The 21,687-nt window shown below is 46.9% G+C and overlaps 1 protein-coding gene across 1 annotated transcript in view; it reads left to right on the top strand.

The window, feature by feature from the left end:
• The window catches only part of LOC139230170 (complement C3-like), a 70,908-nt gene that overhangs the window by 6,365 nt on the left and 42,856 nt on the right, over positions 1 to 21,687 (top strand). The window contains exons 2-4 of the mRNA XM_070862011.1: positions 1,344 to 1,517; positions 6,295 to 6,486; positions 19,662 to 19,856. Coding sequence (XP_070718112.1) covers positions 1,344 to 1,517; positions 6,295 to 6,486; positions 19,662 to 19,856 — 561 coding nt within the window. The remainder of the gene's footprint in view (positions 1 to 1,343; positions 1,518 to 6,294; positions 6,487 to 19,661; positions 19,857 to 21,687) is intronic.

The raw sequence follows: 21,687 nt of genomic DNA, 5'->3' as shown, positions 1-21,687 counted from the left end.
TTAGCCGTAAAGGCCACATCTAACTTCCTTTTGAATATATCTAACGAACTGGCCTCAACAACTTTCTGTGACAGAGAATTTCATAGGTTCACCACTCTCTAGGTGAAGAAGTTTCTCCTCATCTCGGTCCTAAATGGCTTACCCCTTATCCTTAGACTGTGACCCCTGGTTCTGGACTTCCCCAATATCGGGAAAATTCTTCCTGCATCTAACCTGTCCAGTCCCATCAGAATTTTAAACGTTTCTATGAGATCCCCTCTCGTTCTTCTAAATTCCAGTGAATATAAGCCTAGTCGATCCATTCTTTCTTCATATGTCAGTCCAGCCATCCCTGGAATCAGTCTGGTGAACCTTCGCTGCACTTCCTCAATAGCAAGAATGTCCTTCCTCAGATTAGGAGACCAAAACTGAACACAATACTCCAGGTGTGGCCTCACCAAGGCCCTGTACAACTGCAGTAAGACCTCCCTGCTCCTATACTCAAATCCTCTAGCTATGAAGGCCAACATGCCATTTGCTTTCTTCACCGCCTGCTGTACCTGCATGCCAACCTTCAATGACTAATGTAACATGACAGCCAGGTCTCATTGCACCTCCCCTTTTCCTAATCTGTCACCATTCAGATAATATTCTGCCTTCCTGCTTTTGCCACCAAAGTGGATAACCTCACATTTATCCACGTTATACTGCATCTGCCATGCATTTGCCCACTCACCTAACCTGTCCAAGTCACCCTGCAGCCTCTTAGCATCCTCCTCACAGCTCACACCGCCACCCAGCTTAGTGTCATCTGCAAACTTGGAGATAGCATACTCAATTCCTTTGTCTAAATCATGAATGTATATTGTAAATAGTTGGGGTCCCAGTACTGAACCTTGTGGTACCCCACTTGTCACTGCCTGCCATTCTGAAAAGGACCTGTTTATTTCTACTCTTTGCTTCCTGTCTGCCAACCAGTTCTCTATCCACGTCAATACATTACCCCCAATACCATGTGCTTTAATTTTGTACACCAATCCCTTGTGTGGGACCTTGTCAAAAGCCTTTTGAAAGTCCAAATACAAGGAGAAAAAACCATAAGATCCGGTGTGGGTGGGGGGGGGGGCGGAGGGGGGGGCGCGGCTGCCGGGGGTGGGGGATGGGGACGCGGCGGGGGGCAGGGAGAAGAAGGGAGCTAAAAATGGGCAGAGGTTATGGTCTGAAATTGTTGAACTCGACGTTGAGTGCAGAAGGCTGCAAAGTGCCCCAACGAAAGACTATCGAATGATGACCAAAGGGTGCAATTGGGCAGCTGGTATGCCATCGTGCGTTAATGGTTTCTTTGTCATGGCATTGTTTCACAGACATCAGTCACTAATCCCGACGGCTCCCCTGCACCGGACGTAACTCTCCAGGTATCGATAAATATCTCCGGGGAAACGACAACAACAGATGACAACGTAGGATTGACTGACAAAATCGGGGAACAAAGCTTTGTAATCCATGTTCCTCCACACACGCAGCATATAAATATCACGGTAAGAGTTTGTTTCCAGTTTCATTCAGCTGACTTACTGCAGTTATAGGCCCAGAATCTGCAGGTCGGAGACTTCCCACGGGCAGAGGCCTCACTCACACCCACAAGAAAAAAACCCCGGCGGATTTACCTGAAGTTCGGAAATTCGCGATCCTGGGCCTCTCCGGGTACCCGCGAGTCCAGGCCCACGTACCCCAGGGATGCAGCCACAGCCGAATTTAGAAGAATGAGAGGGGATCTCACAGAAGCATATGAAATTCTGACGGGACGGGACAGGTTAGATGCAGGAAGAGTGTTCCCGATGTTGGGGAAGTCCAGCACCAAGGGGTCACAGTCTAAGGATAAAGGGGTAGGCCATTTAGGACCGAGATGAAGAGAAACTTCTTCACTCAGAGAGTTGTGAACCTGAGGAATTCACTACCACAGAGAGTTGTTGAGGCCAGTTCATTAGATATATTCAAGAGAGAGTTAGATGTGGCCTTCACGGCTAAGGGGATCAAGGGGTATGGAGAGAAAGCAGGAAAGGGGTACTGAGGTGAATGATCAGCCGTGATCTTATTGAATGGCGGTGCAGGCTCGAAGGGCCGAATGGCCTGTTCCTGCACCTATTTTCTATGTTTCTCTGTTTCGATGTTTTGCAAGCACGTGGGCTGGCCCAACCAATGACAGCAGGGAACCCGCATTCATACTTATGATATCGATGGACTGGCTTTTCGGTTCTGCTCATTTGGAGGTGGTCATGGTGGCGGGGCGGTGAGCTTTGCACCCAGCAGCAGTTTGCGCCTCAGTCAGCAAAATTCATCAGCTGGGCCTTGAGTGTGGGGTGGAGCGCTGAGGGAGGCGTTACACACCTCTCTCTCAGGGCGCTCGTCCGGCAGAGCGAGTGAAAATCCCAAGCTAACCAGCCGGCCTGGGAGGCTGTAAGAGAGGTCACGGCGGGCGGGGGGGGGGGGGGGGGGAAACGTGAAAAATACCCATCAAAAACATTCCCAATAAATAACTCACGCCACCACAACATAAATCGCAAAAAAAGAAATCCAATCAAAAAACAATCACGCTCACCTGAGATTTGCATGACTTAACTCACTGCAGCCGATACAGCTCAGACCGCCCGCAGTCCCAGGCGGTCCCAGCAGGGGGCCTTCTTAACCACCTGATCTACTGGGTGCTATGTATCGGGCGGGAGCCAGAAATCGAGCCGGTGCCACAACCAGGGGCGTTGTACACCGGCTCGCCTCTCCCGGGTGGTAATGCTCCGTGCCCCGTTGAAAGCGGCACCGAAAGTCCCAGCGGGGCGCTGGAAGCTGCCCACCGCCCCGGAAGTGCTCACCGCCGCCATTGCCGCCTCTCTGGGGCGCTAACAGGGGCGGCGGAAGACGGAAGATCCCGCCCCGTATCGGGTTTTCGTACGGAGTAAGTATGAATGGGGATCGCTCAAAAAATACACAAACACATGAAATAATCTTATTTTTAATGAATTGAAATGCTATTTAATTAAATATTTTGAACAAAAATTTACATTTTTTGTTAAAAAAAAATGTATACGTTTTAACGGGGCTAACAAATAAACTTGCCTTATTGGACGGGGTTTTTAATGTATAAATGAGAGATAACATTTTGTTTTCTATTTTTTTAAACTCTTACGCCGGTAAAAGCAGGCCTTACGCCTGCATTTACCAGGTGTAAGAATCTCACGGGCGAATAGACCAACACTCCGCCCGCAGAGGCCCTCTACTTTCCGATTTGTCCGATCTGTCACATGCGCAGCGTGTGCCGAATCCCGGAACTTGCGGGACCCCTGTGGGGGTGTGCGCATCTCGTACACGCCATTCGGGGCCGCAACTTCTGCCCCGTTGTCTTGTACATCTGCTGGTCGTAAGGGGGTAAGGATACTACATGAAATGAACATTGCAGGTCCACAATGCGATATTGTCTCGTATCGAGCATCAGATTGGATACCAACAGTCAAAGGTCACAGCATGGCTGGCATGCAAACTAATGGATACAACTGCAACTTGCATTTATATAGCGCCTTTCACGTAGTCAAACTTCCCAAGGTGATTCACAGGGGGGATTTTCAGACTAAATTTGACACCGTGCCATATAAGGAGATAGCAGGACAGGTGATCAAAAGCTTGGTCACAGAGGTAGGTTTCAAGGCCGCAAATTCAGCCCATTATCGATTTGTTCATTTCACTAATTCCAGGCATAAGCAGTTTCAGTTTATGATGGCATTTTGGATATTAAGGGAATCAAGGGCTATGGGGATGGAGCAGGCAAGTGGAGTTGAGATAGATGATCAGCCATGATCTTATTGAAAGGCGGTGCAGGCTCGAGGAGCTGAGTGGGCTCCTCCTGCTCCTATTTCTTATGTTCTTATTTAGTCTGACAATCCCACCTCCCCAGCCCCCACCCTGACCAAATAATTCTCTCACATGCTCGCTGTTATGTATGCAACACTTTGTAACCAGCATTCTACCACCACCAGAGGGCGTAACTGTTGGAGTCCCAAGGGATCCCAGCATCCCTTGGGAGCACTGTATATAAGCAGGCCTCCCATGCTGTGCCAGCACTCTGGAGTCAGAATAAAGAGGCTAAGGTCACACTTACTCCGGTCTACAGTACTCAGTCACATTGCTTTATTTGAGACATAACACTCGCTATCTGATTTGGGGGCTGAGGAGCATGTTGGGGTGGGATCCCGGTCCGACGGTCTCTGCCTCTCATTTCTGCGCTTCCAAATTTGGGAAGCTGGGACTGCGATTCCTTATATCCGCCCCTTGCTGCGGACTTTATTGGGCAGAAGGCGTCCTCATCATTCACTGGTATTCCCCCTGTCCTGTCCACCTGAGGCTAATTTTAAGCTAAACCCAATAAGAAATTCAGGAGCAACTTCCTTACTCGCTTTGTTTCATCTCGCCCCATCAACATATCCTTCTATCCCTTTCTGCCTCCGGTACTCATCTGGCCTTTCCTCAGAAGCATCTACGTTATTCACCTCAGCCACTCACTGAGGTAGCAAGTTCCGCCTCCCCACCACTCTCTGGGCAAAGAAGATCAGCTTGAATTCCTCCTGTAATTTTGAGGGGCCTGGATAGAGTGGATAGGAAGGGCCTATTCCCCTTAGCAGAGGGAGCAGTAACCAGGGGGCATCAATTTGAAGTAAGTGGTAGGAGGTTTAGAGGGGATTTGAGAAATGTTTTCACCCAGAGGGTGGTGGGGTCTGGAACTCACTGCCTGAAAGGGTGGCAGAGACAGAAACCCTCATAGCATTTAAAAAGTACCTGGATATACTTTTGAAGTGCCGTAACCTACAAGACTATGGACCGAGACCTGGAAAGTGGGATTAGGCTGGATAGCTCTTTGTCATCCAGCACAGACACGATGGGCCGAAATGGCCTCCTTCCGTGCTGTAAATTTCTCTGATTCTATAAATGCCAGATTGGATTTATCAGCAGCTATCTTATATTTGTGGCCCCTAGTTTTGGATTGCCCCCCCCCCCCCCCCGCCAATGAAGACACTTATGTCTCGCCCCTTTTCATAAATAATGTTAAAGACCCCTATCAGTCTTCTCCTTTCGAGAGAATTACATTTAACAAAAACAGCCAATTGTCACCCTTTTTTCACAGGAGAAGTGTGATGTATGTATTTAAACCTTACCCAAATGTAAGACTTGCCACTAGGGGGCACACCTGTGGGAGACCTAAGGGTCACCTGTGCACCCTGGGGCAAGCAGGTATAAAAGGTGACTCACCATGAGGCCTCCTCACTCTGGAGACTGAATAAAGAGATCACGGTCACAACAGTTTGAGCTTGCGATATAGTCCTGTGGATTTATTCTGAACATAACAAGAAGAACCACCCAAACCCCGCCCCCTACTGCCGTGGAGGCCCATCCGGAGCAAGTTCCAACATTTTGGGGTCAAAATGACCCTTTATTACGCCGCCCGTTAGCACCGGTGCTCGGCGGCTAACCGGCGGCAAAGGCCCACCATCGGTGTTCAGCGGCGCGCGCGGCTCGGGAGAAATTCAGTCGGCTCTTTGGTAGAGGCGCCAAGAGATAACACCGCACCATCTAACGCCACCCGCGTGTTGACGTCACCCCCCCCTTGGCGTCGCTCCCACGATATTTGGTTTGTGTTGAGGCCTAACGGCAAGGTCTCCGTACTGCCTGGGAAAGGTGGAGGGAGCATCGCGGTGCCCCGGGGGGGGGGGGGTATTCGCCCAGAGATCGAGGTCAGTTTTGTTCTTTATTTATTTCCTCTTCCTTTCATTAGTTGTAACAGTGCGGATGTTTGTGTGTGTGGGTGGGAGAAGTGTGAGGGTTAGTTTTTTCTTTCTACCCTTTTCTTCCCGTTTCCCAGCGAGCACTGCTGCAGGCTCCCGATGAGAAATCCAGTCGGCCCACATGAGCTCCAGCCCGACGATGAGTGTGCAACGCCACTTTTTAGCGCTGCTCCCTCATCTTTGGCTGTGAAAACAGGAATTTGGCACTTAGAGCCTGCACCTAACGCCTGGCGGTAAAATCAGCACTCGGGCAGTGACACTGCCTCAAAAACGGCGGGACCGAATTTCAACCCCTAAGATCCCACGTGGGATCCAACCTGGGCTCTTTGGCTTGTCAGGCCAAAATGACAACCATTACACTACAACGCCCCATTGAAGTCAATTTCTACCCCAATGATTGAATTTTTCAGTCTTTATAGATAACTTTCAAGTGTATTTGTCTGTCTATCTGTGTATCCACCCGCGCCTCAACCTGTATATTGCCTTCCAGGCGATTGCTGGAACTGACGACCGTACGAAAAGTAAGACGTTTGCAGCAGTAAGGAAACACAAGTCCCCGAGCAAGAGGTATCTTCATATCAACGTGCCCCATGTTTTTCTGTATCCTGGAGACATCATCAATGTAACTCTGACAGCCATCAGCCAGCTCGACATCCATGATCTTCATCACTTCTATTATATGGTGAGTTTACAAAACTTTCACGGAGGCGTTCAACAACAAATTGTATTTATATAGCGCCTTTAACAGAGCAAAACGTCCCAAGGCACTTCACAGCAGTGTTGTAAGACAAATAAATAGGAGCAGGAGTCAGCCATTCGGCCCCTCGAGCCTGTTCCGCCATTCAATCAGATCATGGCTGATCTTGGACCTCAACTTGTCGAAATCTCGACCTCAGAAAAGAATGACTCCGACACTTACAGCTCCGATGGAAGTTTCCCTTTTAATTTACTTGCTCGCAAGGGGTAGGTTTCACTCAGTCAAGGGCCAAATGAACACCTCCGCAATGGTACAGCTTCACAAGATATTTATACAGTAAAACCCAAGTTCTGGCCTCTCCCTGTGTATTGCTCTGTCTCACAGTCAGTGAATACAGATAAAGAGTTAATTACTATATCCTGGTCCTGAAATGGTATCCAGATATTTCCTTTTGTCAGGGTTATCAGAAAGCCAAACGGCCATTACTCCATGAGTCATAGGTAATGGGCTATCACCTGTCTTGTATTGTATCAGGATTATCCAATTTCCTGGTCAGTTTACCTGTTTGCTTCAAATGGATGAGGTAAAGGAAAGAGATAATGGCTAGAAGATAAGGGTGGGGTGACATGGAACTCCTGTAGTGTAGACAATAGGAGAGCACCATGGGGGGTTACTTGTCTCAGCATGACTTGTCTCCTAGCTGTCTGATAACCATCAGCCATCTAACAGCAGGTTTAGCTGTTCATAATAAGCTGGCTGCTAAAATGCAGAAAGTTCTGGAAGGGCCAGGACTCCATTTTAATCAAAAGGCACACAAATACCGTATGGTATCAGCTTAGATAAAAATACATTTCCACATTCCCCCATTTTGTCCTTCACAAGGACAACTCAATCCATTCTGATCTTGTACAGTCTCTCCATTTCCATTTCTTTTAGTTTCATTACTCACTAGGCATATTATACCCTCAGGATTTCCTATTCTGGGAGTAATGCTTAGGAAGGGAGGCTGATGGTTATTATCATAATTGGGCTGGTACCATCCCTGGAAGGCTGTAAGTTTATACCCTGCCGACCTCCATTCTGTTTGCTCCTTTGTTTCTGGCCCCTTAGTTAGTTTTGTCCTGTTTTGCACTGTCAACCATTCTACCATTTCTGATTCGTTAAAGGGGACAGATCTCAGGGGAATACCCCCCCTGGAGTGGACAGGTACATGGGAACATATCCAGCAACTCGACAAGTTTCTTTCTTGAGCATACCTATGACTCAGAGCCATAAATACGTTTACGTGCAATTCCCTTCGGTGGTGGGTCTGTACCCCTGGTGTAATCAATAATGTGAAGTAAAACCCTGTCAAGCCCAGCACCATCAGTCCCCATAGTCCATACAGTTCTTTATTCAGTCTTCCTTTTTCTGTTCCTCTGATTCCTTCGTCCCTTCCTCCTGGTCGGGTGCCCGTTTGCAATGGGATGCGTGGATCCATGTTGGTCTTTCCTTTACCTTGATTGCAGTATTGGTCGCCAGGAAGACCTGGTATGGTCCTTCGAATCTTGGCTGTAGACTGCTTTTCCTTTTTAAAAATCTTGATGTAAACGAATTCCCCTGGCTCCAGGTTATGACACTTCCCTTCCGCTGGCTTGACTTGGGCTTTCTTTACCTGTGAATGAAAGCTGGAAATACATTTGGTTAGTGCAATACAATAATTCAACATATTTTCCTCCATTTTGTGGATGTCCATCTGTTTTGCAGTAAATGGTGCTGTAAAAGGTAGTCGTTGGGGACGTCCCATAACTATCTCATGTGGTGACAAGCCTGTTGTTCTGTTGGTTGCAGATCGCATTACCATCAAAGCTAAGGGCAGCAGTTCTGTCCATTTCAGTCCAGTGTCATTGCATAGTTTTGCCAGCTTATTTTTAAGCATTCCATTATATCTTTCAACAAGTCCAGCTGATTGTGGATGATAACTGCAATGAAAACGTTGATTAATCTGTAAAGCTTTACACATTTCTCTTATGACAGTTCCCGTGAAATGTGACCCGTTATCACTGGAAAGCTTAGCAGGGATTCCGAAGCGCGGTACAATTTCTTTTAACAAACATTTAGCAACAGTAGTGGCATCGGCCTTTTTACATGGAAAGGCTTCAATCCATCTAGAGAACACATCTACAATAACTAATACATACTTGAATCCCATACACATAGGTAATTCAATAAAATCCATTTGTAAATGTACAAAAGGCCCGACTGGATTTGGGTGGGAGGCAGATTCTACTTTTTCCGTCTTACCCGGATTCATTGTCTGACAGGTAACACAATTTTCACAGATTTGTTTTGCAATTGCCGAAATACCTGGTGCATACCAAGTTGCCAAAATATAATCTGCCAATCCCCCTTTGCCTGCATGTGTGAATGTATGAACACATCGGGCAATCCATGGAAGTAAGGATCTAGGGGCCACCACGCGGCCGTCATGGTGAACCCATATTCCTTCTGGATTTTTATAACATTGATCCTTCGTCCAGGTCACCACCTCCTCCGTACTGGTCTGTGTCTGAAAGGCCAGCACGTCATTAATAGTGGGTGGCGGGTCTGAGCAATTATTTTTCCTTAGTGGGAACAATGTCACCTGCATCCCCCCTTTCGACAGAGCTGCTGACTTAGCTGCATTATCAGCTCTACAGTGTAGATATTAACTGTGTGTCCTTCAGCCAGAATACAGGCTCGAGTTAACGCAAACAATTCGGCTTGTTGGGCTGAAAAGGAGTCTGGAAGAGAGGCTGTTTCGACAACATTAAACTGAGTTACAATTGCATAAGCTGCTCTAGGTTGGCCCCTATCATTTCGTAGGGCTGATCCGTCAACATAGTACATTAGATCAGGGTTACACATTGGTACATCTGTTAGATTGATACGTGGTTTAGTCACTAATTCGGTTACCATTTCACATGAATGGGGTTCGCCGTCGTCTTCCGTGGGGAGTAGAGTGGCTGGATTTAAGGTAGTACATCTTTTGATGACAAGGTTCGGATTTGATAACAGTTCGACCTCGTATTTAGTGGTTCTTGCGGAGGTTAGGTGTTGGGTGGCACATTTAGTAAGTAAAATCTCGACAGAGTGTGGGATATACAAAATGGTCTGATGATTTAGAGTTATTGGCTGAGCCTGTTGCATAGCATAATAAGCTGCTGCCAACAAAGGAAGACATCCTGGTAGTCCGCGTGCCACTGGGTCTAGTTGGGTACTGAAATATGCTACCGGTCGCTGCCTGTCCCCATGTAACTGAGTCAAAACAGATTGTGCAAAACCCGACTTGTGATGCACAAATAAGTTGAATAGCTTAGTGTAATCTGGTAATTCCCAAGGCTGGTGCTGAAGTGAGGGACTGCTTAAGGTTCTGGAAAGCATTCCGGGATACTTCATTCCACATGCTTTAAGCATTGTGAGAATATAGTAGATTCATTCACAGCTCGTAGGTCATGGACAAACCTTCATTTGTGTGGGCTTCTGAACTGGACAAATCTGTGTGTTACACGGACTTCTCATTTATGCTTATAGTGATTCACAGATCACAGAATGTAAAGTACTTGTTTTCTAATTTTATTAAAAGGCTTCCAAACCCAAGATTTTTTCCAATACACCCAAAATGTTGATCAAGAGATCACCTGAAATATCTCAAAATCCCAATTCAACTGTTTTACTGCCACTCTTTATCAAAAAAAAATCCTCTTACTGAGCTAGAAGCTTTTGTACCAAGAATTTACACCAAGGACAATGAGAGTGTACTCCCCCAGCCTGCACCTCGAGAGACCCACAAAGGCTTTTTAAAAAAAAAAGCATTACAACTTTTAACCACCGGGACCATGTCTCAACAAACCCATCCTTTGTGCATTTCCTAGCTCCGTAACCTCTCATCCGAATAAATCCACACCTGCGCTTCTAACTTAAAATGTCTTAAACTTCCCACATACAGGACAACACTATGAAGGGTTAAAAAACTTCACTTTGTTTGAAAAAGTGGGCGGAGCTAAAACAAACAGGCAGCTCCACAACTTTTCCAAACAGGTTTCCAGACACAAGGAAAAAAGACAGAAGCACTCTCATTCAAAGACAAGACATTCACGCACTCTCATTCAAAGACAAGACATTCACAAGTCTCTCTCCATTCAATAAAGCTTTTTCTTTTACTAGCTTCATTTTTTTTTCATAAGTCACTATCAGGTTCTCTTTTTTTTTTTTACATTTGATTTACTTCCTCTGTTAATTTTACATGGGCTTGAAGAATCGGAACCCAGGCCTTTTCTATTACTTTCCTTTTTTTTTTGGATCTCTGTTTATAAGACACTCCTGGAGACAAGTTGTTCTCTCTAAATTAAATGAACCATCGGGTGGAAATAGCCTGTTTTCACCCTTAGTCCACTTTACTGGTTTTTGTTTCTTTGGTCAATTGAAGACTGACCACAATTCTGGAGCATGACATAGGCTGGTGTGCCTTTTGTGGTGTTTTAACTTGCTCCGGCACCCATTCTGGATGATTAAGATTTTCCCACAGTTTCTGATCTCACAATCCTTTCGGCCAACCGAGTTCTCTACGCCCACTTCTCCTGGCCGTTACGTGGCCTGAAAAGGCTCTTAATTCGGGCTCAGTCTGGGTGTGTGAGATATGTTGGCACGAACCAACCGTAGTTGATCAATCAGTTACTGTTTCTTTTCTTAATCAATCCTTGTGGTTTTTTTTTTTCGAATCACAATTTTCCCTAGTGACTCTTCCCGTTTCTCTAATGGCAATGACTCACAAAGGTATTGCAACCAACAGTAATACAAGGACAACAAACAATATTCCCGTGAGTACACAAATCATAACCTCTAAACAAATTCTCAGTCTGCGTTGTACGCCACTACAGACCGAGTCCTTAACTTATCCTAATAACAGCTGATAAAACTTAAGGTTCCGTACCCAAACCCTTTGATCGATTGCGCTCTTTTTTTTTTTAATAGTCTTATCACATAAGAACCCCTTCCGAATTAAAAACAATAAAAATCTTATCACATAAGAACCTTCGATCGATTATTAGCGCTTTCTTTTTTTCTTTTCTTTTAATAGTCTTATCACATAAGAACCCCTTCCGAATTAAAAACAATAAAAATCTTATCACATAAGAACCTGGAACCCTTTTCGATCGACTAGCGCTTCCTTACCTACTGAAACCTTCCCCGGGCTGTCTCGAGATTTTTTTCAGAACCTGTTCTCTTCTGCTGGCGAGCTGAGAAAGAAATGGTTATAAAAAAAATACCTTTAACTTTTAAATGCCGAGTCTTGTAGATGCAGTACCTCAGCTGTGGACAACAGATTACATCTGCGATTCAACAGTGAAGAAACCTCTTGTGAGCAAAGGCTCACCTTGTTTGGCCACCGAAGCCTTTCACTGGAGAGGCACTATGCCTGTATCCGTTTTACTCACAGAACAGAGAGTATGCATCTCGGTGGAACCTCCAATAACTGTCGAAATCTCGACCTCAGAAAAGAATGACTCCGACACTTACAGCTCCGATGGAAGTTTCCCTTTTAATTTACTTGCTCGCAAGGGGTAGGTTTCACTCAGTCAAGGGCCAAATGAACACCTCCGCAATGGTACAGCTTCACAAGATATTTATACAGTAAAACCCAAGTTCTGGCCTCTCCCTGTGTATTGCTCTGTCTCACAGTCAGTGAATACAGATAAAGAGTTAATTACTATATCCTGGTCCTGAAATGGTATCCAGATATTTCCTTTTGTCAGGGTTATCAGAAAGCCAAACGGCCATTACTCCATGAGTCATAGGTAATGGGCTATCACCTGTCTTGTATTGTATCAGGATTATCCAATTTCCTGGTCAGTTTACCTGTTTGCTTCAAATGGATGAGGTAAAGGAAAGAGATAATGGCTAGAAGATAAGGGTGGGGTGACATGGAACTCCTGTAGTGTAGACAATAGGAGAGCACCATGGGGGGGTTACTTGTCTCAGCATGACTTGTCTCCTAGCTGTCTGATAACCATCAGCCATCTAACAGCAGGTTTAGCTGTTCATAATAAGCTGGCTGCTAAAATGCAGAAAGTTCTGGAAGGGCCAGGACTCCATTTTAATCAAAAGGCACACAAATACCGTATGGTATCAGCTTAGATAAAAATACATTTCCACAAACTCCACATTCCTGCATGATCCCCATAACCCTGGTCTCCCTAATATGGCGGGGGGGGGGGGGGGTTAGGGCGGTAGGGCGGGGGCGCGAGCTGAAAAATAAACAGTGAGGAGGGAGGGTACTTTTTCCGTTGGTGTTGCAGGATAAGTTGCCTGGGAAGGACACTGAAGTGAGTGCGATGAACAGGCTCAAGAGGCCGAGAGAGTTGCTGAATGACACAGCGAGACACGCGTGGGTTGAACAACAAAGAACACAAGCTCGTTGGGGATTAATAACCCCACCAATTAAGTCTTGAAGTGAGCTCACAAGGATGCCTGATCCAGTTTCGCTGACCAACGCTCGGCCCAAAGTCACAGCCGCACTTGCTTCAACCGGCTGGCGTCCGCGAGTTCTCGAAACGCACAAGATTTTTATTTACGCGAGGCGCGCAGTGATTCAAGGGCTGCAGCAGGCTTTCTGCCGTCAGGCGTTACAGGGCAGGAATTGACACTGCCCGACACACATGCACACATACAACAGTTCCTTCCCTACTGCTGCTTCCCCATACTGCGTCACATTATAACTCTATATATATATATTTTTTCCATAACAAGATATTTAAAATGTCCCCCATGTCCCACCGCCCGCCCCCCTCAGTTCATTTGATATATTTACAAACAGCTTAGAAGGAAAAGGTGTGATATACAGTTTTTTTTGAAGAAATAGGTTAAGCATGATTGTTTCTTGGGCTATTCGTGAGCTCAATACCGATCTATGTTACAACTAGGAACATTAAAAAAAATACACGCACGCATATACGCACCCGTCGGATTAAAAACTGTACGAAAACCCACGAGGCTAGTACAGGAGGGAATGTGGCACAGAATTACAATTCTTGTGGGGGCGAAAAAAAAACTATTTATAAAAAGACCCGTCACACGGAAGGTTTAACAAACCAAAACAAAATTCCGCGACCAGCAATGTTCCCTGCCTTTTTGGGGGCATGACCACTTTAAGGGGTTGCGCCGCTTGTTCAAAACCTCCGGGGGTTACGTTCTTATCGGAACCCTTCACAGCAGTTAGAGTTACACCGTCTACAGCACAGACGGTGGAGGCCCCGACCTGTGAGGGAACATGAGCGGCAGGTCGGGGCCATAAAATGAGCGGCATGCGGCCCAGGGAGCAGCGTGGGGGCGTACCACTGCAAGGTACAGCACGAGCTGGTGCAGGAGGGCAACGGCAGCGAACAGTGACGTCAGCAAGGTCCAGGTCGGTGATTGGAGTGTGGGCAGATACAGCAGGAGCGACGAGATCGGGGCGAAAGAGCGGCGAGAGAGTGTGGGAAGGATATGATCGGGGCCCAGGGGAGGCGTGAGTTTGATGCCAGGGCCCAGGGGCAGCCCGGGCCCAGCCCACACTGCGATATGTGTGCGCACTAGGTCCGTGCAGCAGAGCAGGTCTCCAGTTGTCCTGGTTAATCCTTGCCACTGGACCAAGACCTAGCTCTGTCAGGCCCGTGTGGTGGCTGGTGTGCAACGGCCACCCCACGTTAAAACAATCCACGCAACAGGCATCGTCCACCCTTCAATATGTTCGGGTTCTTCATTCGAAATACCTGTGAACCTCTCCCTTTTTTTTTGGCGTGGAAGCAAGTCATCCTCGCTTCTAGGGACTTCCTACGATGATAAGACAAAACAGAATAATTTGACACCGAGCCGCATAAGGGGAAATTAAGGCAGATGAACAAAAGCTTGGTCAAAGTGATAGGTTTTAAGGAGCGTCTTAAAGGAGGAGAGAGAGGTAGAGAGGCGCAGAGGTTTCGAGGGGGAGTTCCAGAGCTTAGGGCCCAGGCAGCTGAAGACACAGCTGTTGTGTATGCATGCCTGTTTACTGTGTGATGTCTGTAACACTGAATGTACCCTTGTACTGTAAACACCTTACCAGCACACTAGAGGGTGCTGTTGCTGGAGACCCAGGGTTTGCCTGCACACGGCAGATAACCCAGTATAAAAGGGAACACACAGCTTGCTGTCAGCATTCAGGAGCTGCTAATAAAGGACTGGAAGTCTGCACAGTTTAAGCACCATATCCTGCCTCATGGAGGCATTACTAAAGGTGCCTGCATACACCACAACGGCCACCAATGGTGGAGCGATTATAATCAGAGATGCTGAAGAGGGCAGAATTAGAGGAGCGCAGCCATCTTGGAGGGTTGTGGGGCTGGAGGAGATTACAGAGATAGGGAGGGGGCGAGGCCGTGGAGGGATTTGAGAACAAGGATGAGAATTTTGAAATCGAGGCGTTGTTTAACCGGGAGCCAATGTAGGTCAGCGAGCCCAGGGGGTGATGGGTGAGCGGGACTTGGCGCAAGGTAGAAAGTAGAAGGCAGTCCTCAACCCGCAAACAATTTGCAAGTTTGCAAAGCAGCAACAACCTGTATTTATACAGCACCTTTAACGTAGTAAAATGTCCCAAGGCGTGTGACAGGAGTGTTATCAAACAAACTTTGACACTGAGCCACATCAGGAGGTATTAGCACAAGTAAAGTATTTGCTTCATGGGTTCTTTGCTTAAGAATGCATAGCAACACATTGCAATTAAGAACTAGTCGGTTTATTAGCAAAAGGTTTAACAATCACATGACATCTTCCCAGTTCATCCACCAGGCTCACAACCACCTGCCCCATCGTGGAGCCGCCCAACCCAACTGGCTGGGGTTTTATTCAGTCTTGTCAACATCACGTGACTGGCTAAGCCACTCCCAACTCAACAGCTCTATAACGATTTTGTTGTGAACAATAAAAAATAATTAAATCAAAGTCAAGTGCCCTCTGATTAAAGTGGGGGACTCACCAAACACTTTCAAACTAGTGCCCCCTTGTTTTTTTTTGGTGGGGGGGGTGGTTTGAGGGCATTAAAAACACAAATTATACAAGTGCCCCCTGGCTAAAAGGGCGGGGGGGACACTAAAACCTGCACAAAAAACAAATTAAACTTTAGACAAAAAACATCAAATTAAAATTTGGTTGCCGGGGGTGATGATGCATTCCAGTCCCTCCGGCGCCCACCTCTCGCGGAAGGCCGCGAGCGTACCGGTGGACATCGCATGCTCCATCTCCAAGGACACCCTGGCTCGGATGTAACCGCGGAAGAGAGGGAGGCAGTCAGGCTGAACGACCCCCTCCACCGCCCGCTGCCTGGACCGGCTGATGGCCCCCTTGGCCGTGCCCAGGAGCAGTCCTACGAGGAGGCCCTCGGACCTACCCGCTCCCCTCCGCACAGGGTGCCCAAAGATCAGGAGTGTGGGACTGAAGTGCAGCCAGAATTTCAGGAGCAGCCTCTTTAAATAATGGAAGAGGGGCTGCAACCTCGCACATTCGATAAAAACATGGAACACGGACTCTTCCAGACCGCAGAAATTGCAGGCGGCCTGGGAGCCCGTGAACCGACTTAAAAACTTGTTGCACGGGACTGCTCCGTGCACCACCCTCCAGGCCAAGTCCCCGATAAATAGCGGGAGGACTGCCGCGTAGAGTTCACTCCATCGGGGACCCCCGCCTCCTCCGGACGGCAAGGTGGTGCGCCATGGCGTGTCCGGACGGCAGACAAGGATGGCAAGGTGGAAAGTGTGCAGGAGCAGCCCGTACAGGAAACCCCTCCGTGCAGAACTGAAAGGCACGGAGGGGATTTATCAATAGCTCGACAAAGCTGTGAGCATACTCACGGGTGCATACATTACAGGACAGGCGATGAAAAGTTTGGTCAGAAGAGGTAGGTTTTAATGAGCATCTTAAAGGAAGAAAGAGAGGTGGAGAGATGGGCAGGCTTACGAAGGGAATTCCAGAGCTTAGCGCCTAGGTAGCTGAAGCCACGACCACCAGTAGTGGAGCCATAAAATCAGGGATGGACAAGAGGCTAGGAATGGAGGAGCACAGATAGCTCGAGGGGGTGGGTGTTGTGGGGCTGGAGATGGTTACAGAGATAGGGAGAGGGGGGCGAGGCCATGGAAGGATTTGAAAATAAGGATGAGAATTTTAAAATCGAGGCATTGCTGGACAGGGTTGATGGGTGAATGGGACTTGGCACGAGTTCGGACCCCAGAAGCAGAGTTTAAGAACATAAGAAATAGGAGCAGGAGTAGGCCATTGACCCCTCGAGCCCGCTCAATAAAATCACGGCTGATCTGATCATGGACTCAGCTCCACTTCCCTGCCCGCTCCCCATAACCCTTCACTCCCTTATTATTCAAAAATCTGTCTATCTCCACCTTAAATATATTCAATGTCCCAGCCTCCACAGCTCTCTGGGGCAGAGAATTCCACAAATTCACAACCCTCTGAGAGAAGAAATTCCTCCTCATCTCAGTTTTAAATGGGCAGCCCCACATTCTGAAACTATGCCCTCTCGTTCTACATTCCCCCACGAGGGGAAACATCCTCTCTGCAGCCACCCTGTCGAGCTCCCTCAGTATCATACGTTTCAATAAGATCACCTCTCATTCTTCTAAACTCCAATGAGAATAGGCCCAACCTGCTCAACCTTTCTTCATAAGTCAACCCCTTCATCTCCGGAATCAATTTACGGAGGGTGCAAGCGAATTGAGCCCTAATCATTTTAATGAAAAGAACGACTACTTTAGCTGCTAGGATAAGGAAACCTTAACCGGACCTCTTCAGGGTTATCGCTAACATGCACTCATTTACTGGCCGAATCGTTGTTCATACCTAAATTTGCCATCTGATAACACGGGCAACTCATCAATTGCATACAAAATGGCAGGTTAGTAATGTTTTTAAACCGAAATGGAGATCTCTTATCATTGTGGAGTACGGAACATTACTGGAGTAATGTAATAGAGGTTGACTCTGAAAGAAGTTCGAAAGGGCGGGGGGGCGGGTGATGGGGAGTAGTGCCCGCATCACCCCCTCCCCGTCCTCCAGTGTAACTTCAGCGGGCGATTGACCGAAACCCATGGGGAACGGCGAGAAGAGCCAATTCCACCGGTCGCTCAGGAGATGCCTCCTTCACCTGTAGCTGTGGCTCAATGGGTAGCACTCCTGCCCCTGAGTCACAAGATCCTGGATTCAAGTCCCACTCCAGGAACTCGAACACATATATCCAGGCTGACAACTCCCAGTGCAGTGCTGAGGGAGCGCCGCACTGTCGGAGGTGCTGTCTTTTGAGCGAGCTCCAGCTTGACAGATTGGAAAAGCATTGTGCGCTGAAAACCGACTTTCGCGATGCCTTTCCAGGTCCGTACACACTCCGTACGGACCTGGGAGGCCGGGATATCTGGGCCAATGTTTCAGCTCGATGACCTTTCGTCAGAACTGGAATAAGTTCTAGATGTAACAGGTTTTTTAGCACGTGTAGGGGCAGGGAAAAGGGGGAGGGGCAGGGAAAGGGGGAGGGAAGGAAATAACCAAAAGGGAAGGTCTGTGATAGGGTGGAAGGCAGGAGAGATTAGAGAGACAAAAGGGATGATGGTGCAAGGCAAAAGGGGGATGGAATTAGGCCAAGTAAAGAAACCAAAGATGGGTCTAGAGGAGGTGTAAATATCAACAGCAGAATCACGGCCAGCATCTGTTCTCTGAGACAATGGGAGCAGAGGTTGTGATCTGAAATTGTTGAACTCGATGTTGAGTCTAGAAGGCTGTAAAGTGCCGAATAGAAAGACGAGATACTGTTCCTCGAGCTTACGTTGAGTTTCGTTGGAACAGTGTAGGAGACCGAGGTCAGAGAGGTCAGAGTGGGAGTGGCGCGGAGAATTAAAGTGACAAGCGACCGGAAGCTCGGGGTCACACTTGCGGACTGAACGGAGGTGCTCTATAAAGTGGTCACCCGATCTACGCTTGGTCTCCCCAATATAGAGGGGACCACACCGTGAGCAGCGAATACAGTATATTAGGTGGGAAGAAGTACAAGTAAATTGTTGGTTCACCTGGAAGAAGTGTTGTGGACCCTGAATGGTGGAAATGCATTTTGGGTCATCTTTCACTGACTTCGATGGAGAGTAAAATTGGGCAGGATGTTAAACCAGTGTTCATAGAATCATAGAATGGTTACAGCACGGAAGAAGGCCATTCGCCCCGTCGAGTCCGTGTCGACTCTTAGATAGTCCCACTCATCCACCCTTTCCCTGTAACCATGCAAATTTTTTCCTTCAGATACTTATCCAACTCCCTTTTCAAAGATAAGATTGAGCCGGCCTCCACCATCCTTTCAAATAGTGTATTCCAGGTCCTAACCACTCGCTGTGTCCTCTGGTTCTCGACCCTTCTGCCAATGGGGAACAGTTTCTCTCTCTCTACTCTGTCCAGACCCCTCATGATTTTGAACCCTTCTATCAAATCTCCTCTCAACCTTCTCTGCTCCAAGGAGAACAACCCCAGCTTCTCCAGTCTATCCACGTAACTGGTACCCCTCGTCCCTGGAATCATTCTCATAAATCTTTTCTGCGCCCTCTCTAACGCCTTCACATCCTTCCTAAAGTGCGGTGCACAGAATTGGACACAATACTCCAGTTGGGGCCAAACCAGTCTTTTATACAGGTTCATCATACTTTCCACACTTTTGTACTCTAAACCTCTATTTATGAAGCCCACGATCCCGTAAGACTTTTCAACTGCTTTCTCAACCTGCCCTGCCACCTTCAATGAAATTGTGCACATTTACCCACAGGTCTCTCTGTTCCTGCACCCACTTTAGGATTGTAAAATTTAGTTGATAGTCTATGCAACCTATCTTGAAAATGTAACCCTTTTAGCCCCGGTATCATTCTGGTGAATCTATGCTGCACCCCCTCCAAGACTAAGACCTCCCTCCTGAGATGTGGTGCCCAGAACTGAACGCTGTATTCTGAATGGGGTCTAACCGGAAATTTAAGCAATTAAAGCATAAATTCCACTCCTTTGTATTCCTATTGGTTCTAATGTTCAGCTGCTTGTCCTAAAGCCTCTTTTACGAATGTGTGCCTGCTCTGATCGTAGCTACATTTTGTCCTCAGGTGCTCGGCAAGGGCAAAGTGCTGGATTTCAGGACAGTCGAGAGGGTGGAGGAGACCACGGTTCAACTTCCCATCACTCAGGACATGGTCCCTTATTTCCGCATTGTTGCCTATTATATCCTGGACGCGAACGGCACAGAGGAGATCATCGCGGACTCGCTCCGGGTTGAAGTGGAGAGCCCATGTGATACTAAGGTTTGCCACACACATTTCGTGCAGTTTTTTTTGTTTGCGATATGTGTACCTGATAACTGTAGCTAAAGTAAACGTTGGTCCCTTAGAGGATGAGACTGGAGAATTAATAATGGGAACAGGGAAATGGCAGAGACTTTGAACAAATTTTTTATATCAGTCTTCACTTTAGAAGACACTAAAAGCATCCCAATGACAAATAATCAAGGGGCTATCGGGAGAGGGGAACTTAAAACAATCACTATCACTAGAGAAAAAGTACTTGGTAAAATAATGGGACTAAAGGCAGACAAGTCCCCTGGACCTGATGGCTTGCATCCTAGGATCTTAAAAAAGGTGTCTGAATAGATAGTGGATGCATTGGTTGTAATTACCAAAATTCCCTGGGTTCTGGAGATGTCCCAGCGGATTGGAAAATTGCAAATGTAACGTCCGTACTTAAAAAAGGAGGGAGACAGAAAGCAGGAAACTATAGATCAGTTCGCCTAACATTGGGAAAATGCTGGAGTAGATTATTAAGGAAGCAGTAGCAGGACATTTGGAAAATCATAATACAGTCAAGCAGAGTCAGCATGGTTTTATGAAAGGGAAATCATGTTTGACAAATTTGCTAGAGTTCTTTGAGGATGTAATGAGCAGAGTAGGTAAAGGGGAACCAGTGGATGTGATGTATTTGGATTTCCAGAAGGCATTCGATAAGATGCCACATGAAAGGTTATTGCACAAGATAAGAGCTCACGGGGTTGGGGGTAATATAGTAGCATGGATAGCGGATTGGCTAACTATCAGAAAACAGAGAGTCGGGATAAATGGGTCACTTTCAGGTTGCCAAACTGTAACTAGTGGGTTGCCACAGGGATCAGTGCTGGGGCCTCAAGTATTTACAATCTATATTAATGACTTGGATGACGGGACCGAGTGTAATTTAGCTAGATTTGCTGATGATACAAAGATAGGAGGGAAAGCAAGTTGTGAAGAGGACACAAAGAATCTGCAAAGGGATATAGACAGGCAAAGTGAGTGGACAAAAATTTGGCAGGTGGAGTATAATGTGGGAAAATGTGACGTTATCCACTTTTCTGGAAAAATAAGACAGCAAATTATTGTTTAAATGAAGAGAGATTACAAAATGCTGAGGTACAAAGGGATCTGGGGGTCCTTTTAGATGAAACACAGAAAGTTAGTATGCAGGTATAGCAAGTGATCAGGAAGGCAAATGGAATGTTGGCCTTTATTGAAAGGGGGATAGAGTATAAGAACATAAGAACATAAGAACATTAGGAACAGGAGTAGGCCATCTAGCCCCTCGAGCCTGCCCCGCCATTCAATAAGATCATGGCTGATCTGGTCGTGGACTCAGCTCCACTTACCCACCCTCTCCCTGTAACCCTTAATTCCCTTATTGGTTAAAAATCTATCTATCTTTGACTTGAAAACATTCAATGAGCTAGCCTCAACTGCTTCCTTGGGCAGAGAATTCCACAGATTCACAACCCTCTGGGAGAAGAAATTTTTTCTCAACTCGGTTTTAAATTGGCTCCTCCGTATTTTGAGGCTGTGCCCCCGAGTTCTAGTCTCCCCCACCAATGGAAACAACCTCTCTGCCTCTATCTTGTCTATCCCTTTCATGATTTTAAATGTTTCTATAAGATCACCCCTCATCCTTCTGAACTCCAACGAGTAAAGACCCAGTCTACTCAATCTATCATCATAAGGTAACCCCCTCATTTCTGGAATCAGCCTAGTGAATCGTCTCTGCACCCCCTCCAAAGCTAGTATATCCTTCCTTAAGTAAAGTGAGCAGAACTGCACGCAGTACTCCAGGTGCGGCCTT

This window comes from Pristiophorus japonicus, chromosome 19 (genome assembly GCF_044704955.1).
Source record: "Pristiophorus japonicus isolate sPriJap1 chromosome 19, sPriJap1.hap1, whole genome shotgun sequence".
NCBI lineage: Eukaryota > Metazoa > Chordata > Chondrichthyes > Pristiophoridae > Pristiophorus > Pristiophorus japonicus.
The sequence above is the reverse complement of the archived record's forward strand: the minus strand, read 5'-3'. Positions and strand labels throughout refer to the sequence as shown.